We start from the raw sequence: 23349 nt of genomic DNA on the forward strand, positions 1-23349 counted from the left end.
TTTCTCAATGGGCGGAACTAAAAAGATAACAGGTGAACAACTAATAACACTTAAAACTTGTAAGTGGCAAATACTACTTACCAACTCAACAAGATAAGTATAATAACTTTCATAAGGATGTATAAATACATAAGTATATACTTGTTATGATTAAAATCGTTACACTTAATATTTTATAATCTTACGATTGTTACTGCAAATAAGTACTTATTACCGTTTATTAGCCGCAGTGAGATAATAATTAAATGCATAATTCTCAACTTGTTAGATAAAATATACCCGGCTGTTTTCTAACATCATTCAATTAATCACAGAAGTTCCGGCATGAAATTCCTTACTTACATATGTATGTATGTATGTATGTACTTGTATATACAAAGACTATTATCAAATTGCATTCAATAATTATTTCTGCATGTATGTATACTCAGTTGCTTGTTATCTTGGACATACATACATATGTACACAAATACATATACATACATATATATATACGAGTATGCATAATTTGTTGGATATGAGTTCAATCAATCCATTAACAATAAATGAGCATAGCCGCGAAACTTGCAGATGTTTCGCAGCTAATTGGCGAGTCGGCGCTAACCAGACCCTTATGAAGTATTAATAGCGATTTGATCGGTAATCATGACTCCTGACGTCGAGTGGTCGGTGTCTGCTCAAGCTATTTCTGCATATGAGCACGCACGAACGTATGTATGTACATATGTACAAACATTTCTGTATGATAAGATAATCAGCTTTATAAATTTGTTCAGTTCATAAACGCCGATGTCAACATTGTTCAGCATATCAATGTAACTAATAAATGTTGTTCTTTTAACGCGATAATTTCACAAACAAATATATGTATATATTTTTAATTAGTTCGTCAGCAATTGGTCCATTAGAACGATATATTCGTAATATTTTAGTATATACACATACATACATACATATAAACATAATCAAATTGTAAACATTTTACTTAAGCAACTTAAGGAAAACTACTTTATAAGATACTCGTATGTATGTACGTATGTATATTAATATTCTCTGCTTATGAAATAATATTGAAGAATAAGAAAATTAAATAAAATAAATGACGAAAATAGCTCTCGAAATTCAGCCAACTTTTCAGAAATGGAGGAACATACATACATGCATACACATAGGGTACATAGTGCCAAGTTATCTTGCATATTAACTGATATATACGGTCTAAAGTCATCTGGTTGAAGCATGTGAAATATTATTATTATCAGTAAAAATTTCTCTTTAAATTTCATTAAGATGCTTCAAATATTGATCAATACATGAAGTATGCAGTATAATGGAGAAGCTTGAAATCTTTTAGGAACTTGGCACAAGGACATACATATGTTACCTGGAAAAAATGATTTCTAATGATTTCTGCGGTTCATAATTATATCTCTCGGATGGATCTATATTTTCGGAGAATGCGTTTCTAAAGGATACTATTTGTGTACTCCGATACCTTTTTGCTGCTTAATTTATATACCTTATAATAAAAGAATCAGAAGAAGAATTTAAAAATGTGCTATATGAGCAGTAGGGTGGTTGTAATCTAATTTTGCCCGTGTAACAAAAAAGTCTTAAGAGTATTAATAAGAAGGACACATCTCGGTTCTTTGACTCATTTTGTAAAATTAACTCCCGTATTTATAGAAAAAATATTAATTCGACGTCATAGCTAAATTATTACCTGTACCTTCTAACTCAAGCAACTTTGCAAAAAATTGTATGATGTGTCGACTTCCGGTTCAATTTTATTACGGAAATTCTGGTTCAAAACTGGTATGTTATACCGGCACCGCTCAAGTCAGTAGCAGTATCTTAAGTATTTTACTTATTTCACTCTCATCTCTCATATACATAGAAAAGTAAATTCGTTAACGGCTGATTACCATAAGTTAATCTAATTGCCTTCGAAAGCTTTTGTTATCTTTCTTATCTTTTCTGCTATAAAGGAAAATAAAAGTACGATAACCCCCAGCTCAGATGTCTGAATATGGAGAAAAAATGCACTTCGAATGAGAGCACCTGCAATAATAATATTTAGATACGACAATAATACGATTTTTACTATCCCGATATAACTATTTACGCACAATTTTGTTCAAATGACTTAATTGAATTTATTTCTGAGGATTTACCTCTTTCTTTCTTGTCGTTTCTTCATGTTAATGATTGAAGAAACCTTGCCTTGTTTTCGACAGTAATGTTTATCTCACAGCTAAATGCGATTTTGCGATAAAAAACGATGAAACTCATATCAACTAGGTACAGTCATGTGAACGGATTAAGTTGAAAAGATATATGTACATACATATGTCCATACAATAACACTGGAAATGATTGATAGTACCGTATGTACATAAATATTTTAAGTTATTTTCCGATGGGTGATCGACAATACAACATTTTGTTGTACATTTTATTGTTAGGGTATCATATACATATGTTCGTTTCGTATATCCAGAGGAACAAATCTGAGTGATAAAAGAGGACCACGCCACAGGCAGTTAATTCCCACCAATTCTTAGATAATAAAAAAATAGAGGAAGTCAACAGTTTCCACAAAAAGATATAACACCCAAACATGTGTAATATACATATGTATATAAATGCCTGTGCATATATGCAAGTACATACATACATATTTTTGTTTAAATTATGATTTCTATTATTAAATAGCAATTGAGGTGGTAACAGCAGGAGAAAGAGGCCTGTTGACCACATACCGGTGGACACGCGTCGACCACGCTGCGATCACTCCAACCTGTCTTTATTAACGGCGACATTGACAGAGGCTATTGTGACTCATTAGCACTTGCAGACAAGCAAATACATACTATATCAGCATCCAATTCGATCTATTTATGTACGAGTAGAAGTACATACATACATGTACATATGTATGTACGCACAGAAGTATCTATTCAAATCCGAGATAATCGAAAAACGCTAATTATGGATATAATACTTTATTTTTTCAGGCACAAATAAAAATATGCCACACATGGACCTGTTTGTTGAAAGAGCAAATCGAGATTATCAACAATTTAAGTGGATATGAATAAATTAGTTAAGTCTCCATATGGGCGTAACATATACATATATGTTGGCTAACGTATATACATGTGTATGGATGAGGGTAAATATGTATGTATATGCATAGGCACACATGCATGTATTGTTAGGAAAAAATGTGTTTCAGTTGCTTGTGCTATCCCCGGACTCCGCAGAATTATGGTAAGATCTAACGAGTTTAAAGTGGCCGAGTGGACAATCTACTTTCAGCAAATTATTTCAGGTGTTTTCAGAGGATATATGTATGTATGTGTACATGCACACATATATACTGTACCTCTTTATTTATTTATATATGGCGACCATTATCGCGTTATGATAACCGACTATTTGTTCATGATCTCGGCGACATTAGGTTTCAACAAGACGGCGCCACTTTCTACAAATCGCATCAATCCATGGATTTAGCGAGAGAACACTTCGGCGAGCAGATAATTTCACGTTTTGGACCGTTCGATTGGCCACCAAGATCGTGTGATATCATACCGTTACACTTTTTCCTGTAGGGATATGTAAAGTCTAAAGTCTATGCCGACAATCCCGCTTCCATTCAGCCCTTGGAGCAAAATATGACGCGAGTAATTCGCCAGGCTCGAACAAGTCATCGAAAATTGGACTCAATGGATGGAGCATCTGAGACGTAGACCCGGCCAACATTTGAATGGGAATCATAAATCATTATAAATGCCAATGAATGTTCTTTCGAATGATAATAAACATTTCCCATTAAAGCTGAAGTTTTTGTGTGTTTCCTCTAAAGAGCGTGTGTATGGTATTTGTTTCACACTTATGAACTAATGTCATTACAGCCGTGAAATACTGTTATCAATGATGTTCACAAAGTAACGATATAGTGATAGATATCATACATATGTACATACAGTAGAAATATACACACAAAACCTAATTGTAAAATTTATTAATGAATTGTTGTGATACATAAGTTCTTGAATATTAACAAAAATATAATGTAAAACGAAATACATTAGGTCGTTACCTCTGACGCAAATGTTGTATGAAAAATATTTTTAATTTTATACAATAATAGCAAGGATTTATGGCATATATGTATGTATATGTATATACATATGTATGTATGTTCATATCTTATAATCTATCCTACATATCTAAACGCCTTTACTCCAAAGTACTTAGCGAAGGATTTAGCACAATTAGGCGCGATTTTGTTTCTAATCCAGAAATTTTTTCGATTTCACTCACACTTATGTTATACGTTTACATATGTATGTACATATATACATATGTACATGTGTACAAAGATACCTGGCCAAGCGTACACTAAAAGGCACTTGTAATTATATATATGTACATATGTACATACATACGTATTTATAAATAAATCAGAAATTGGTGTCAAACGATAAAATCATTATGCTTGTATTTATTATTTGTTTGTCCATACTAAAGCAAGCGGAAACATTTTTATTTATATGTATGTATATCTAAATATGTTTTTGTTTTTATTATAAGATCTCGTTGTGTACCCTTTCAAGCTTATTGAAAGAGATACATACAAAATTTGCGTGTTATTCACCGGGTTGGATATATACTTTTTAAACTTGATTATGCATGGTTATAGGTTTTATTCGTGTTAGTCGCTTTTCAATTTTAGAAGCAATCCAAATGAACATTGCTGGACGCTACTTCTCGCCTTTCAATGTTTTTTTTTCCTTTATACTTACATACATAACAGCGATATAAAATGGGAAAGGACAAATAAGTATAGAGGTAGGTGCAGGCTGGTTTAAATAAAATACAACTTTTTAGTGATTCCTTTTTATTCAACTATTTTTTCCTTTGTATCAATGTGGGTAACTTAATCTATTCATCATAACAAGTACATAAGATTTTATTAAATGTACGCTCCTCATTTTGCATTGTGCTCCTTTGTTTAACGCTAATTTTTTGGCAATTCAACTATCAATTATTAGAATAAATTCTGGAGTTTCTGGTCTTATTCCACTTTTTTCCATTCCACGTTATGTAAGTTATGTTGGAAAAGTAACATCATAAAAGTGCTTGAAGTGTTTATAAGAATATATGTACATTTTTTCACTTGTGATTGATTCGTATGATTATTGTTGTGAATTGAAAAATATACATAAATTACAAAAAATATCAGTAGAAAATAGATAGTGTTCATGTATGTATATATAATGGAATATTTTGGTATGTAAGAATATGCATACACTAATCTATAACAAAATAATTACATTTCTCCATTTCAAAGAGTTTGTAATTTTCCTTATACAAATATTACTTAGGTATGTATATATTTATTATATAATTGTATAGTTTGGTTTTTGTCCTCCCCTTAAATATATATATGTATGTATATATATGTTTATATTGAATTTACATCCATAATGATATCGAAGAAATTTCAACAGACAACACATCTTTGACATTAAAAGTTTTGTAGGTACCATTTAAAATTTAGTTTAATTTCATAATTTATAAAATTTATTTATGTACAGAATTTTCCCAATTTTTCTTCTGAAAATTTGTAATTCTTTTAAATTAGCTTTTTCTCTATATTTCACAGATGTTTAGATGTGCATATGTACTCAAGTTGAGCTTCAGGATTTCTCCATTTGTAGTTTCTGGTATATGTATGTACATATACCGACTTTCACTTTCCCAATTTGTGGGCGGCTTATTGTGTTTATTCATTGAGCAAACAAGTTCTCACCAAAGCATTACAAACAGCATAGGGATCGCAGTTTGAGCTGGGACGACGATCTTCGAAGTAACCTTTACCTGCACTTGCTACACCACGTGGAATACGAACACTGGTGCCACGGTTCGCGATGCCCCAAGAGAACTTATCGATACTTGAGGTTTCCAACCGGCCGACTAAACGTCGTTCATTATCTTTGCCTTCCTTTGGATCGTAGGCACGAATGTGGCGCTCTTGCTGTTTGCTGAGCTTTTTAATGGCTTCTTCTATGACTTTCATACCGCCATCAGCACGCATAGCTTTAGTAGAGAAATTGTGATGAGCACCAGCGCCGTTCCATGGTCCATCCATTGGCTTGGGATCGAATGTAACAACAATGCCATATTCTTCAGCAATGCGTTGTAGAATATACCGTGAAACCCACAGGTCATCACCAGCTTTGAGGCCAATGCTAGGACCCACTTGGTATTCCCATTGAGCGGGCATAACTTCTGCATTGGTGCCAGCGAAGTCGATACCAGCATACAAGCATGCAGTGGCATGAGCTTCTACTAAATCTCGGGCGTAAACACGATCGGCTCCCACTGCGCAGTAGTAAGGTCCTTGTGGTGCAGGAAAGCCACTTTCTGGCCACCCGAAGGGACGACCCTCAATATCAAGTAACGTATATTCCTGTTCAATGCCGAACCAAGGTTCTTGATCAATAACTTTTTCTATGGCTGCTTGACAGGTAGCGCGTTTGTTGGATGGCGTTGGTTTACCTTCAGATGTGTATGTATCACACATAACAATAATGTCGTTTTGACCTGGCTTGAAGGGGTCCCGATAAATGGCACGTGGTATTAGGGTGGTGTCTGAGTTTTCACCAGAAGCTTGGTATGTCGAGCTTCCATCATATTGCCAGTTAGGCAGATCTTCCACACTTTTTGGTACCTTATTCAAAACACGATCCTTCAAACGGATATTTTCACCAGTGCCATCAATCCAAAGGTAAGTTGCCTGAACAAGATTTTTTGGAGTTTCAAGTGTGCGATAGCGATCTAATAATGTTTTGCTCAGCGCTGCATTAGGCGAATTCCTCAGGAAATGTGTTTGGCGCACAGAGGTCATATTAAGGTTGCGGAATTGAAATAGAAACGAGGAGGATGCCGCAAACTCCTTGTTAATAAACAGACTAGCACAACGTAGAGCCATCTTTTTTTACAAAATTCTTCCTGATTTTGTATTGAAGTTATTATTATTTCGTATTTCTCTTCCCACTATATTCTCTTCAATGAAGGACGTTGAAGGACGCTAAACGTTATAGCTATATCTGCGGGGCGCAAGGTTGGAGAGTAGCACGAGTCAGTGGAAATATTTCATATGTGATTTGGAAAATGTCCGAAAAAGGTAGGTTTGTGCGTAACACTTCAAACAATTTGTATTCATTTATTTGTTGGAACTTTGCCTTTGTTTTGTTTTGTACTTTCGATTTTGATAAAACACTCAAAATTTCAACTTAATTTCATTGCAGCACTTTTCTTTTATATCTACTAACTTTTTCTCACTACACTTAGTGTTTTCTGTACATATACAAAAATCTTGTATGAACAGCAATGCGTTTAAGTCCGAACACCCGTTTTCTTTGAGGTTTGAACAATGTCTGACTGCGAACATAGCGAACCACTCACTTTTCAGGCCTCAATCGTTGCGATTTTCTTTATCACATTTTCAAAATTCAACCTCCCCACATTAGGCGTCTGTCCTCCTTTATGTGTGTTAGTGAGATATGCTTGCTACAGAGAGTCGTTACCCTAAATGCATGCGTAGGCGAGCTTCTAAGACTGTGTTTACACACGAAGACTTTTGTTGCTCGAAATTTGTTGGCGAGGAGCGACGAGGAAAGATGAGGGGCACCGAGGGTAAACTGTGTTCTTTTTCGTAACAGTTGACTGCTACGCAATTCGGCATTACCTTTAATTGCGAATTGTTATCATGGTTGTAATCACGCTGGCTTTCAAACGAATATTCAGAATATGTTCGAAAAAAATAAAAGTAAATTTGAGAATATGATCTGAAAAGGGATTCGGAAAATGGCCCAACGTGTATTGCGAGTGTGAATGCAATGGACGATATCGTAAGAAAATTTCCCGATAATGAGCAACAAAAGTTTCCGCTTATAACCCCACACTAAAACATAGTAAGCAGTCAGTAAACAGACATATGAACATATACTGTATATGTATATCGAAGTATCTGAGCAAAAGAAGCAGCCACTCTCAGCTGTGTATGGAAATGCATACATATATAAATGTATACATATAAACATATTTACAAATGTTTACTCATGCACGCATGTATGTATATACATATATGTATATATTATATATGTATGTATGTAAATAAATGTATACGGCCGTAAAATATTTGTTGGTGCACGTTGTGGTTGGATGATACGATGGAATGTTTGGTAAGAGGAGATCGACTTTATGGATAAAAGGTCAATTGTTGAAGATATTTACATATGTACTCGTATGTATGTTCGTACATACATATATGTATAATATGTACGCCTGTATCTGTAACCTGTAAAAAATTAACCCAAAAACCAAGGAGTGTATATGTAAATAAAATTTGCGAACACACAAACACACATACATATCCACTTATATGCGTATGATATTGTGTCCAGTAACAGCTGAGAGCCTCCTTTGGAAACTCAGCTGATAAAGTGTATATGTACATAAGTACACCGCCCAATAGATAATCGGTGATATGCACATGAACATGTATGTACGTATGTATGTATGTACATGATATGATAATTGTACATCAATTACATATATATGTATGTATACGGTATGTGAAACCTTCATACATATCCACATGTATGTATATAAATATACTATGTATAGAGAAAGATGCCTAAGGCTCACATACGCATACTGTATATTGATACGCACAAATGCATATGTACATGTACATATGTATGTATATCCCTGTCTGTACAATTGTATATATGCATACATATGCATGTACGGGTACCACTATTGCTTTTTAACATCAAATGCATCGCTCTGTTGTTTTGGTTACTCCAAGTGCTTTGTTTCGTATAGTGTCGCACATCTGTTTTTGTTTTGGTTACAAAGTCCGAAATTTTTTAGCGGCACTGGCGACATCACAAATATCGGATTCACCTTTCATGCCCAGACGGTATTCCACCGGTGATGACTGTTGTAGCCTTCTTTCTGGGAATAGAGAATATCTCTCGATGAGTACACCTCTCTTTATGTACTGTCATTTACGAATACAGATATACATATTTATTTCACAATAAACACATGTATGTGTGTAGATAAATGCATGGTAAACAAATTATAAAATGGGTGCAGTGCACTCACAGCTGTTTCTGTTGAGCTTTTTTTGAGCAAAAGCTGTATTCGTATTTTATTCATATCACATACTGTTTGGGGAAGTGAACTTGTCGGACTTGTGTTCATGTCACCCTGTTGGAAAAACTAATGTGAGTCAATAGTCTTTCCGTGGTATCTGCAGCCACTATCAAGTGGTGAGTTGTAGTACCAAATATTGCAAATTTATAGTCGAATGTATGAGATTTCTTTTTCAATTTGCGTCATATATTTACATAATTTTCTTTAAAAAATTAAATTTAAGAAATTATTCAATTTTTGACTTTCGCTAAGGAAAAGTTTTCGATAAGCATGATGAAGATAAAAATTTATAAAAATGAAGTTACAGTCACTACCTAGTAAAATTTCTGATTATTAATTTACGCGTGTTGTTGTAATTATTGAAAAAAACATTTTGATACACAAGTTTTCCATTTATTCACTCTTTCATTATTTCGCTCTTCGTGGGAGTAGCTCTCAATTCGCTCAGTGTTGTTCTTCCTGATAGCTAGCGGCTACTACCAGTTAAGAAATAAACTAGTAGTATGCTTAAAGAGCTTTATTGTCTATAGTGATGACAACAATTTTTTGTCTTGATTCACCAGTGTTTTCAAAACTGTGATTATTGACTTGTTTATTTAATCTCTGCAAGAGCAAAAAGTGATATCCAAAAGCGATCAACCATGTTAAGAACTCACAAGCCATTTGTATTAATTTATATATATATGTGAACTAATTATCAAATGTCTGGACATCTGAAAATAACATAATTTTCATTTTCGCTAACTACCGTCCTTAAATTAAAGCGACAGCATCAAATTACTGTAACAATTCCTATGCTCTAAATTTACTTTAAAAGTTTTGTTGAGAAATTGAAACTTTTCACATAGAAATACGCATGCTCATGGAGAGCTTAGAATGAAACATTAATATATCGACCAATCACAGATGTAATCAAGAGCAATGGCAAACACAATAAATGAAGAAAAGTCTCTTCTTTTGAGTAAACATGGTTTTTATACTATTATTCTCCAAGCCTAGCTACTTTGAGTTTTTTAAGTGAATTTTCAAAACCCTTGCATCTGTCTACCTTTTGGAGCCTTAAGTATAAGTATTGACAATTGCGTTTCCCCTTTATTATTTAGTTTTATGGAAGAAAAAATCAATCAGAGGTCCCTTGCCACAGGAGGCGCAACGTTTTGACACCGTTGGTTGGCTGGGTTCACTTACTAATTACACATTCAAACAAAGATGCTCAGAAGCAGCATTGCTAAGAGTGTAGTCTCCAGAGAAAATATCTTTGCAAATTTCCACCAAAATGATTTGTATATTTAGCGCGGCATATGCCGGTAGCTCGTCAGTTTTATATGAAATATCATCGAAATAAGTTCATTCTGAAGTAAAGAAAGGGAAGATAAAGACAAATATATGAATATTATCGTAAAATAAATAAATAATAAAAAAATAAAATCAACAAGATAACTGAATGCTTGCTTGCTGTTTCTTTTGTGAGATCAACCACGTAAATCTTCGTATGAAAACACTTTCAGACTACCTTTGTCGTAGCCGTTCGATTGATATTTTACATAAAATATTTTATTATTACGTACATATATGTATGTATTTGTGTTATTTTCGGAACTTTCAAGTGTAAAGTGAAAGTATTTTCCAGAAAAACATCTAACACAAAAAGTCGAGCAAAATATTTTGAACAAATCAGGCCTTTCAATGCCTTAGGACTACTGAAAAACTAAAAAAAAGTGAGAAAGTACTTATTCTTTGTGGTGAAAAATGGATTAGAGCGACAATTGCCTGTTATCAGAACTCAAGATAAACCGTTGGAATACATAGAAATTTCAAAAACATTACAGATTCTTCTAACCCCAGTGATAAAAAGTGATTAAAAGTAAGCATAGACGTGGTTAAAGCACTTCGTTCTGTTTCTAAACAAGTTATAAAGGTAAGAAATTGACACTAAGAAATTTTCACTTTACAATTTTAAAATCATGACTTTAGGAGGGAGAACGAAGATTTTTACATACCGCGCTTTGTTTTCGTATAACTGTGGTTGCTTAGTTTCTTTTTGGGAATATTATCGTTTCTATAATTTGAAATATGCATACACATATTCTCATGTGTACCTCTTATCTATTTTATTAATCACGTATTTAATTCATGATTTGTGGATGGTAGATACGGAGTTGGTCTTAATTTAGAAGAGTCGAGGATAAATGAGGTAAATTACACACGGACCACAAACATTTGCGCGTGCTGTTGTTGAACAGGATCGCCACACGCTTCTTGCCACATGCTTTTTGTGGCATGCCGCACGCTGGGAAGCTAGCATGGCAGCCCAGTCTTCTTTGTGAGTGGAGTCAGGCTGTAAGAACACACGTGCGCGCACCAGTCAAATAACTTGATTACCATTGTAAATGCATTAACAGTAATTGCTTGTTTCGCACAAGTCTCTCCACTGGAATTTCCTAATCACATAAATATATGCCACAATTCATGTAGACTCAAAAATGAATATTGAAATATGTAGTTGGAATGAGATATATAATATGTATCTATTTACCTCTGTAAATTGCTCGCGTATTCATATGTAAATACATGTGTATGTGTATATACAAATGACAACAATGATACTGCGCTTCCTTGATAATTTGTTAAAGCTATTAACCTATTTGCATTTATCAAATTTTTAAAGTTACTAAAAAGTATGCGCGATTTTAGAACTAAGAGCGTTGAGTTCTCGCAACACAAATTCATATGGATATATGTAAATATTTTTATTTTTACATTCATTTTATTGTTAAGCTGAATTCGATCAAATCTTAATGCTTAACACATACATACATACTATACATACCCACATGTGTACTTTTGCATTGATATTGGTTTGTATCCATTGCTGTTATTGTAACGACAAAGCGTATTCCGAAATGCCAACATTCCTTTGCTATTTTTAAAAATATCAGCGGTCAGTACGGCGCCGATTGTTTCGTTTTCGTAGCAACCACGTCAGCTGGAGGAAGCGGCAGCCAAAAGATCTAAAAAGTGTCGACACGACGATCACAACCATTCATTAATATTTCGTTTTAGCTGAACTTAGACGAAGATGTGCGTTTGTCGTCTTACATTTTTCAAAAGTTTAAATAAGTCAAAGAATAGACTTCGTTTTCCTCATGAAATTTATTAGGGTGATACACAATATTATATGTTAATTATGTTTCAATATGCTTCCTTACATAATTAATATATTATTAATTATTGATAATCCAATTAAATACGTATGGATGTACTTTTATATATGCATATGTATGTGTGTATGTACCATAATTGGATCAAAGAATTCTATTAGACGTCTCTACGGCATGCATTTTCTACTCATAATGTGAACGTTTTGATGATTGCAGAGCTCTATGAGCTTTAAGTCACCCCCGAATAAAAAGGTGTTTACATCTTATACATATATCCTGATAGGTTTTGTTGTGTATAATGGTTGGCTTCTAAGACATTACTTTATTGGAATTACTGTCAATTGATTCCACTATAGGTTATGTGATGTGAATCCAAAATATTGGCAACTCCTCAATTTTTTAAGAAATTGCACTTTGATTTTCACACAGATATACATATGTAGTATGTATATATCTTTTTTATACACATTCAGTTATGTTTACACACTCATTAAATAAACAACAACAGAGTTATAAAAATTCCTAACGAATTCCTTCTCGTTGTCATCAGCAACAGATTGCAAGTATCTACTATCTTATCTTCGGGAGTCCTATCTACTGTATTATGGTTCCACACATCATTTAAGAAAGCGCTGAAATGAAATTATTTTGCCATATTATATTTGCCATGTGTTCATACAAACAATTCTTTAAAAGATTTTATATGGATAACTGTATGTGATCACAATATACATATGTATAAACATGCATATATGTATATACATGTTTAGCTACAGTACGCCCCCGTTAAAAGTGGACTGAATAAAAAGCACTTCAGGCTGAAATGAGAATTTCTCATGGAAATTAAATTAACAAAACTAAAATAATAATAAATTATAGTATTCACATTAATCGATATTTAAATTGAAATACAGTTGAACTTCTATAACTCGATATTCTCCATAACTCGAACTCATGAATCGGCAATGGACTGTCACACTCGTTTGTTTTGTGGATTATGGTGATTCGAGTTAGGGATGTTGAACTATTTGTTATTTATTGTTTAAACATTGGAAAATATGCATTTATATTTTCTTTGAAGATAACAGTATGTTTTTCGTGTGAAAATTTTATCGGAAATTTACTGTATGTGGTCATAGATGGAAGAGAAGTTTTAACTTAAATTTTTATTTTGATAAACAAAGGAGAACATTGGAACCGGGAAAATCGGTACATACTAATCTCATATCTGACCCTCGTACAAGTTAAACGATAATACATGACTACTTGATTATTCATACAAAAATGTTTTAAACAAAACAAAATTAAATTATAAATACATATGTATATGTTTGTGTATTAATTTGTCCATTGTCTTTTCAGTTAAACAGTTACAATGAGATCGGAGGATGTCCCCCGGGTACGCCTCGCTGTTATTGGAAACGCCGATGTGGGGAAATCAGGTCGGTTACTTAAATGATCACATATCAACTAACAATATTTATACACATTATCAATAAAATGCAAATAAATAGGCAAATGTGTTAAGCAGTCATATAAACAGACTTGAACTTGCCAGTCAATGTCAAGAAACCGCCGCTGCTATCGGCGACATGTGGAGTAAATCCTGAATTAATAACTCATAAATAATTAAAAGTGAACACAAGAAATGCGTAAGCTTTTGACGTAATACATCAGCGAATTTAATATTTTTTTTCTTTATTTACTTTCGTTTACTAAAAAGTCAAATGTTTAAACCCAAAACTGATAATTAAACGGTTGCTTTTATTCCATAATGATGAGTAATCTTCCGTTTTTGCATGCACCCACGAAACATGATGTCCTCATATGTACCTGCAAGTCAGAAAGTACTCTTAAAAACTAAGTACGATTAGCAATAAGATGTCTTAGGGCAGTACCATGTATTCTCTTTTGGCATGATATCAGAGTTCTCCATTCAGACAGCTACATTTTGGTGTGAATGCATGCTGGTTAAAAGCTAACGGCAAATACAAAAATTTGTACGCGGCTGACAAGCACATGCATATTTAAGCACCAAGAGAGGTGCTAATCTAATCTCATATGCGCTTTTTTTGGAAAATCGGCAGTTGGAAGTAATTACAAAATGATTCAGTTGAATTCAATGCCAGATATAATAATTGCATGATTGTCTTGTAGCCGTGTTTTCAATTTCTGAGATGAATGTCACCACAGTTGTCTAAGCATTTCATATGTATATGCACACCAGCACGTTTCTTTACATGTATGTTTCACAAAAGCTGTAATGTACCCATTACAGATTAAAATTGTGACACCAGTGTTGCAGACATATTATTATTTGCAGCTATTGTATTCCCAAGATATTTTATTAAAATCGCATTTCCTCTTTTAACAGAATATAAATCTTTTAAATTTTAATTCATTTGCGTGCAACATGGCGTATGATTAACAATTGTACTAAGTGTGACCAGTCCGTTATCGTTAAGATATTGCTGGCTCGAAACCAGTTTTAGACCCATACTGATCGAGAGTCAATCCCGATTTGTATGGGCATATTGAATAACTGTACATATTCATTTAATATTCGGCATATTAAGGCGAATATGTATGTGTATGTGTCTGACTAGAATTTTCAATTGTTGTATAAACATAAACAATACATCTCGTCAATGCAATGGAAATTATTATATTTTGATTTTCTGAATTGAAACAAAAACACAAACATAAGCGTAGTGAGTGATAAATGGATAAACAAAAATGAAAATAAATATATTTCAAATAACGGGAGCGTATCAATTCTGATAGTTCTGTTGATTTATCTTTTTAGCGTTGACAGTACGTTATCTGACAGGCCGATTCATTGGCGAATATCGCTCCAACACAGATCTGTTATATAATAAAACAATCACTTTGAATGGCGGTCTGACGGAAGTAGAAATCGTTGATGTGTATGCCGGAAACGCGGATGATTTTCCAATAGAACAAGTAAATAAATCATTTCTTTTAACGCAAACATAAAATTTTTAAATTATACCTAAGTACATAAATATATTTATATGGTTATGTTCATATTAGTAATATGTACATATGTATATTTTTTAGGAAACCCTTGATGTGTAATTAAACACTTATAATGGAACGAAATTTTCTTGGTGATGTTTGCAGGTTCTTTGGGCCGATGCTTGCATGGTTGTCTACAATATAACGGAACGCAGAAGCCTAAACTATGCGACCAAATGTTTGGGCGAAATCAAGGCGTTACAAAATGGACCATCGGCCTACTTAATAGGCAATAAAGCCGATTTGGATCATTTGCGAGAGGTGGGTTTGCGTACGCCAACGTATTCTTCTTCCTCATCTTTATTGGCGCAGACACCGCTTACGCGGTTAAAGCCGAGTATACAACAGATGTCTCTTATTTAGATATGTATGCATATTTAATTTCAGATACCTGAAAAAGAGGGTGCTGCTTTGGCCGCTGCACATTCCATAGGCTTTTGTGAAGTTTCCGTCGCTGAGTACACTCCCATATTGTCAAAGGCCTTCGAAAAATTGATTATTGACTCTCGTGCGCAACCACAAAAGCAAATTCGTAAATTTTCCGTAAGTAAAATGCTTGGAACCCTAATGGGAAGCAGTGGTTATGGTAGCAGTCGTAACTTGGCTATAAATCAAGGAACCGTGATACCCTGCCATAAGGGAGAGCTGCACAAGACCCGCCCTCTGAAGCGTCGACAAGGATTCATGGCAACGTCCAGTTTGTGACCGTCTGCTGAAACAGATTGGTAAAGAGGTCACTATCAAGGGACGGGTAAGGGAGGTTTAAGCTTTTCTATAGACGATAAATGTAAAAGTGATTTAATACAATTATTAAGTGTATCTACTACATGTGTATACGCATGTACTCTTTTGTACTAGCGAAAGGACAATGATTTCAACTTTTTTTGTTTTGAAATGGAATTTGATACACTATCTTAAGCTATTCTTATTATAAAAATTACGCCAAAAAGTAAAACTATCTAAGAAAGAAAACTAGAGTAAGTTATAAGTTTTTTATATGGTATACCTTACATACACATATGTATACATATTTGCTATTATTATCTTTTTTTAATGAAAAAAGGAAAAACTTATATTGCCTATAACTAAATATATATCTAAAATGATTTTTATAAATTTACTCATTAATATGCTTATAACAAATTTGTAGAAGAAAAGACCTTAACATACATACATATATGTATGTACTAATGCATACATATTTATACAAATCTTTTGAATAATACTAAGGCAGTTCGAAATTTCATTTGAAAACAGAAAATTGTTGAATTTCAAAAATTGAAATTATGTATTTTTTGCTTTCAAAAAATGCGCCTGAAAAGAACTGTGATATGTAGAAATTACAATTATTTTTATTTAAATAATATTTGTTAATTATTTTTTAATATTCCGCCTAATTATAAATACAAAATATTTAGGACTAAGTTTTTAAGAAATCGTAATATCGTCAGGCAAACGAATTATCTGAAATTGTAACATTTTGTTAACGCAAATTGCTATAAATTTTCATTAATTTAGATTCGTTGGATTAAATTTTTAATCACCATCGTTTATTAATTTTCTTTTATAAATTCCATTCTGTTTATAAAAGTTTAATTTCAACTTTTTCTTTTTAAAAAGTAAAATTGTGCGAAACATTTTGAGACCGACTGTGACTTTGATTGCTAATTACGTTGATTCGATTAGAATTAGAAAGTCATATTTTAATAAAGTTTTCTATTAACTATATTAATAAAAAACGTTGATTGGTCAGCATTATTCAATCGAAATACAGTAGGAAATTACGAGACAGTGCATGCAGTAGCTTGGCTTTGAAGTGTTTTAAGCCCATTCAAAAGTTTTACTCGCTTTCACTTATAAGGGCTGCTTTAAGGAAATGTACAATAAATAAATATTAGAGCTTCAGTAAGAACGCATTATATACTTTATATATATGTACATACATTTATGAACAAAACAAAATTTATATATAAAAACAGAAATTATGTCATTTTTTATTTAGACTAAGCCAAAGAAAGGAACTTTTCCACTGTATTAAAAAAGAAAGAATTGTTTAATAAATTTCGTAAGAAATTTTATGTAACAAAAAATAAAATAAGTATTTTCTTGAAACGGTATTCGCTTCTTAAGAATGAAGAACACTTGTACGATCTGTGCAATCTTCGACCACGACTGAAGTTAGCTGTGACAGTTTCGATCCAAAGCCATGCATTGGTGAAGGCAGTATTTATGATGTTCGAGTTTTCGCGATGGGTGTAGAAAATGCAGCTCCAATGGAAAATACCATAAAAAATGTATGTTTGATACGACTTCAACGGGACCTCTAATAACGGAGCTTCATGGCTCTCGTTAGACGAAAAACCCATAAACAAATTAATAATTTTATTATATCAAATAGTATTATTACCACATTAAAAAACAAATTATTTTATTTGGGTACCTTCTTTCACTTCTTGCGTATTTAAACGTTGGTGTAGCTAAATTGCTCAGTTGGGTAAATTACGGTAAAGTCAATATAAAAACAATTATTTGTACATATAGTTATCAGTCAATCGTCATATTTATTTCATTGCACTAGATTACACCAAAGTGTATTTAGGTTGTACATTATACTATTTTCTTAAGACAAAACCACGTACAGTCATCCAAAATTAAATTTAGAAAAAAACGTGTTTAACAATTCACATGTCCAGATATGTAAAAACTAAGTAAGTAAAAAATATTGAGTAAAAATTATATACATTTGTTTTGAAGAAGCTAGGTCTGCATAACATTTTTTATATAATTCAATACATCTTTGTGTGCAAGTACACCCATATGGTCCACCCCATTTAAAGCAACGTTCGTGATATTGGCACTTTGTCGATCGATCCATGCATGACAAGCACGTAATGACCGCTGATTTACTGTTCCATCACCTTTTCCCATTATCAATTTGGGTGTTTCATCAATGATAGTATCCTTTTTGTATTGTAAACTAAGGCGCAAGTAAAATATAAATATATGTATTAAATGTGACATCCAGAAATCTTTCAACTTACCGCTCAACCGTGTCCAAACCGTCCCCGTACAGACAATGCAGTTCTATTTCTGGTGGACTGAAATTTAATGTGAATTGCATATTGTCTGCTCGCATTTTCCAACCAACGGAATAATCAATATCGTCGAAATATTGCTTCATTTGTGACATTGTATAAACGCGTGAAGGGGTTTCTACCAAGACCTCCGAAGGTCGCCAAAAGAGCGGCGATGGAAGTAACCACGCAGTAGAGGGATTCGTAATTTGTTCTTCCTTCAAAATTTTTCCACTGAGAAGAAACGAGTCCAAATCATCACCTTGAAAAATAATATTTTGAAATTATATTTATAGCGTTATAGATTTTGAAGCAAATACTAAATCAATTATCTTTAGGACCCTTCAAAAACTATATATTTATTTATATTAATGACTTACCCATTGCAAACACTTTAAGGGCTTTCATACTACCCGCCCATGCTCCGGCTAAACTTATTTGTCGCTTTACGTATTTTTTCCGCCATTCCGTAGTCTGTTGGTGGAGAAACACTAATGTCATTGGACTGCCCATACTGTGAGATATAAACGTAACAGGCGATTTTGAGTTTCGTTCATATGAATCCTCAACAAGTTTTTTTAAATCAATGAAAAATTGATGATGTTCACCTAGAGCAAAATAAATAAAAACATAGAATACACCTGTAATTGTACATCAAAGGCATACTTGGTCCTTTTCGAAAGTCATATGGTGCTCCATGTATATTCTTTTTTCGTTCATAACCCAAATCAACCAACACATTTGCTATATCTTTAAAGTAGGCCCCAGCTTTATTATGTGTAGGATCTATCCACTCAACCACCTCAGGATCACCCCATCCAGGAACACGTATCTCAACTCCTGGTGTATTGTGAGTTGTTCGAGTAATTTCGTCGTAATATAGTTTAACATTTTCAACCCAACAATAAACTGGTGGTATCACCAATAATTCTAAATTTAACCACAGACTGTACCAATCCGATTTCTTCGCACAATAGAGGAGGGAGCTCGATTTATTGAGTTTCGCCTCGAGTTGACTTCCACCGTCGCCTGGAACTGTAACAATGCGTATAGGTTTTTATACAATGGTTGTCTATATAGGCAAGTACTACATTTTGTGGTAAACAAATCAATATATTGATGAAACTTACCAAATATTACAGGAGATAATAATTTTGATCGTTTGAAAAATGACCCCGCGTTGACCACGTCCTTTATAGAAAATAGAACTACATAGATCCAGAAAAAAACCAACTTCATCGTTTTATAAATTTTCACTTTCCCTAAGATAATTGAATCTATACACTTAACAATTTTTTACTATATGACTTTACGTTACACTTGGAAAATTTAAATTTTGTGTGGAGAAGTATGAAATAAAAGTATTTATTTTTTTGCTTAGTTTTCCACTCAGATCAGAAGAATTGACCCCGAACAAAGGTGAAATGATTCAGGTGACATTAGAAATATGACGCCTTATTACTATCACAATTTTATGAACTTTTGTTGCTTCTTTTGAGAACGAATTTATAACAATTTTAGCTTTAATTGCAAATACTAATAATTAAATAATACTAGTGTGCGAAAACAAATCACTTGCTTATCTCCATAATATACATATCTGTAAATTACTTTGATAATGACATTTGTTGATAGCTGTTTACAAAAGCTAAGAACGTAAATTATTATGATATACGTTTTCTGCAAAAGTCTAATGGCTAATTCACATAGAACTTCTGGTTCGCTTTGAGCAGAGAACGTATAATATTATACGTAAAGCAAGAAAAATTGCGTATACATGAGCCTTTAAGCAGAGAATATTGAAAACTTGGCTGCACTATTCAGTATTAGCTGCAGAGAACGTAAATTATAGAGAAGGTCCACGGGATGAAAATTAAACGTACTCTACAAAGCATTGCTGAAGCTTTACTTTCCAAATGCTACATTGAATATAATTACTATAAATTACTTATGCAATTTTTTTTCATTTCCGTTAATTATAACAAATTTTTTCAATTAATTAGAAGTATTATTTGTGAAAATAGAGTTGTCGGAGTTTATACTAGAGAACGTATAGAAAACTGGCAACTCTGTTGACTGTCAAATAGGCAAATTCTCTTTTAAAGAGCGTAGACTTATAAATTCGGCTTTTATAACATTTGATTAAAGAGTGAAATTTCTGAAAGCAGCCAAGAATTCGCAAACGTTTAACTTTGCTGCAAGCTGTTATTAATATGGAGGAGGATTTGTTTAATATTCCATTACCCGATGTAAAACGAGAACTGCGCCGAGGCATTATCGAATGCCAAAAGCGAGGACTAATTCAAAGCGCTAAGTGGCTCGCTGAAATGAGCCATGGCCTTAGTGATGTCGACTGTGATGTAGGTGGACAAAATCGTTGCAAACAACAGTTTACGTCGGCGAATGAGGAATCTTGTCAGTTCCTGGAGGGGATATCTCAAACAGAATATGATAATTATTTTCTAGCAAAAAGTTATTTCGATGTGCGTGAGTATGATCGAGCTGCGTACTTTGTGCGAAATTGTGAATCGTCTGTTCCACGTTTCCTTCATCTTTATGCAACCTTCTTGGCAAAAGAAAAAAAACGTTTGGACTCCACAACAGATCGTTCGAATTTGAATGATATAGGACACGTGCGAGATATGACAGAATTGTTGACAATTCTTCGTTCTGAATATTCGCACGGTCGTCTTGATGGTTATGGTATATATCTTTATGGGGTGGTATTAAAGTCATTGAATCTCAACAAAGTCGCAATACAAATGTTGGTGCATGCAATTCGACTAGCACCAATGTTATGGGCAGCTTATGTTGAACTAACACCGCTCATACTGGAAAAAGAAAAAATGTTGTCTCTAAATTTTGGGGGACATTGGATGCGCCACTTTTTTGTTGCACACAGTTACATTGAAATGTATTTGAATGACGAAGGCTTAAAAGCATACGAAGATCTCCAACATGCAGGATTTCGTAAAAGTGTATATGTAACTTCACAAATGGCCCAGGCATATCACAACAAAAGAGGTTGGTACTTATATTGATAATAACAAATAGAATGCGAAACAATGATATTGCAGTAGAAGAATCGAATTATTGGTACACTATGCAATTTATCATAAAAAATTAATAAAAGTATTTTTATTTCTTTCATTATTTGTTTCCAAAGATGTCGACAGAGCAATAGAAATTTTTCAAACACTACAAGAAGTCGATCCCTATCGATTGGAAAATATGGACACTTATTCTAATTTGCTTTTTGTAAAGGAATTGAAGACAGAAATGGCTCAACTAGCTCATAAGGCAGTCAGTATTAATAAGTATTGTCCAGAAACATGCTGCGTTGTTGGTAAATTAGTGATATTGGTTGTCTTAAAAACATTTAATTTTGATGTGTTTTAGGCAACTATTACAGCATACGGTCCGACCATCAAATGGCTATCGTCTACTTTCAGCGTGCTCTTAAATTAAATCCAAAGTACTTGTCAGCATGGACATTAATGGGTCACGAGTTTATGGAACTGAAAAATACAAATGCCGCTATACAAAGCTATCGCAAGGCGGTGGGTAAGTTACCAACGTTTTTCCAAAACCTTTGAATAACAAATATTCCGATATTTAGAAGTTAATAAGCGAGATTATCGCGCCTGGTACGGCTTGGGTCAATCATATGAAATCCTCAAAATGCACTATTATAGTTTGTACTATTTCAAAATCGCTCACCAATTACGACCATATGATAGCCGAATGCTTGTGGCTTTAGGAGAAACATACGAAAAACTAGAAAAGTTCGAGAATGCCATCAAGTGTTATTGGAAAGCTTGTGATGTAGGTGACATAGAAGGAGTTGCTATGTGTAAATTAGCCGGTCTACATGAAAAAAGGGGAGAGATTGAGGATGCTGTTCAGTGTTATATAATGTATTGCGATGACGAAAGAGCAGCAACAGACAAACAAAGTTTATACCATGGTTTCATGACTTTGGCGAACTATTACGAAGCAAAAGGCCAATTTGACAAAGCTTCGCATTATGCTTATAAATGTCTCGAATCCGATGAGGTAGTTATGTACATGCATTGTGAATATTATAATTTTAGACTTTTTATAATTTTTTTCATGAATCGGTAAATCTATAGCGGAAATCTGAGGCAAAATCATTACTTAAAACGATTGAAAATAAACGTAGTGGGAAAACCGGAAACAGTGATAGTGAAGCGAATAATTCTGCAAATGCAAACGTCATAGCAGGGGATACCTCATCAGATGATGACATAGAAATGGAATTAAGTGAATATCTGTGTAGCGACTACGCATTGTCCTGCCAATCAGATATAAAAGTACCTACAAAATCGGCTGCAACCGATGCTGAAAGCATTACAAATATGCATTTGGCATCAACTACAGGCGATATGAGTTTGAATGAAAGCGAGTTGGCTGTTTCAAGCAATGCAAATGATATTGGCCCGAGTACTAGCGCGGCGGCAGCGAGTGGAGTTGGGCAGTCAAATGAAAAAACAGCACAAATTAGAGATCCAGAGAGCAATGACGACGAGCCACATTCCATGGAAATTTCTTCAATTTCTATAGATTAAAATAGGTTATTCAATTCGCGAAGCAACAATTTGGCATTTGGTGCACATATTTTCAATTATTTTCTTGTAAAACATGTTATTTATAAACTTTGCTAGACAAAGTACGTTTTAATATAATCGCATTAGTATAAAGGATTATTGTAAGTATACACTACAAAGTTAAATATGAATTTTCTTTTTGTAAAAGTATGCCAATGACTGAAAACGATTAAATTACTGCGGTATTTTAAGTATTATTCATGA

General features: G+C 33.5%; 4 protein-coding genes across 4 annotated transcripts; 2 read left to right on the forward strand and 2 right to left on the reverse strand.

The window, feature by feature from the left end:
- Positions 1-4892: 4892 nt before the first annotated feature.
- LOC105229306 (glutamine synthetase 1, mitochondrial) lies at positions 4893-7477 on the reverse strand. The gene has a single exon (XM_011209495.4). It carries the CDS (start codon positions 7004-7006, stop codon positions 5798-5800), a length of 1209 nt encoding a protein of 402 aa, XP_011207797.2. The 5' UTR covers positions 7007-7477; the 3' UTR covers positions 4893-5797.
- A 3082-nt stretch (positions 7478-10559) lies between these two features.
- Positions 10560-17540, forward strand: LOC105229307 (ras-related and estrogen-regulated growth inhibitor-like protein). The gene is made up of 5 exons (XM_011209496.4): positions 10560-11161; positions 13767-13846; positions 15211-15368; positions 15549-15704; positions 15831-17540. The coding sequence occupies exons 2-5, from the start codon at positions 13780-13782 to the stop codon at positions 16146-16148; spliced, it is 699 nt and encodes a 232-aa protein (XP_011207798.1). The 5' UTR covers positions 10560-11161; positions 13767-13779; the 3' UTR covers positions 16149-17540.
- A 439-nt stretch (positions 17541-17979) lies between these two features.
- On the reverse strand, positions 17980-20173 carry LOC105229308 (phospholipase A2 group XV). Its single transcript, XM_011209497.4, has 5 exons — positions 19648-20173; positions 19184-19552; positions 18898-19125; positions 18485-18779; positions 17980-18420 (listed from the first exon to the last, which is right to left on the reverse strand). Exons 1-5 carry the CDS (start codon positions 19754-19756, stop codon positions 18201-18203), a joined length of 1221 nt encoding a protein of 406 aa, XP_011207799.1. The 5' UTR covers positions 19757-20173; the 3' UTR covers positions 17980-18200.
- Positions 20174-20544: 371 nt separating this feature from the next.
- Positions 20545-23342, forward strand: LOC105229311 (cell division cycle protein 23 homolog). Its single transcript, XM_011209509.4, has 5 exons — positions 20545-21541; positions 21684-21863; positions 21917-22081; positions 22137-22573; positions 22651-23342. The coding sequence occupies exons 1-5, from the start codon at positions 20731-20733 to the stop codon at positions 23104-23106; spliced, it is 2049 nt and encodes a 682-aa protein (XP_011207811.2). The 5' UTR covers positions 20545-20730; the 3' UTR covers positions 23107-23342.
- The last annotated feature ends 7 nt before the right edge of the window (positions 23343-23349 follow it).

This window comes from Bactrocera dorsalis, unplaced genomic scaffold (assembly GCF_023373825.1).
Source record: "Bactrocera dorsalis isolate Fly_Bdor unplaced genomic scaffold, ASM2337382v1 BdCtg029, whole genome shotgun sequence".
NCBI classification, from domain to species: Eukaryota; Metazoa; Arthropoda; class Insecta; order Diptera; family Tephritidae; genus Bactrocera; species Bactrocera dorsalis.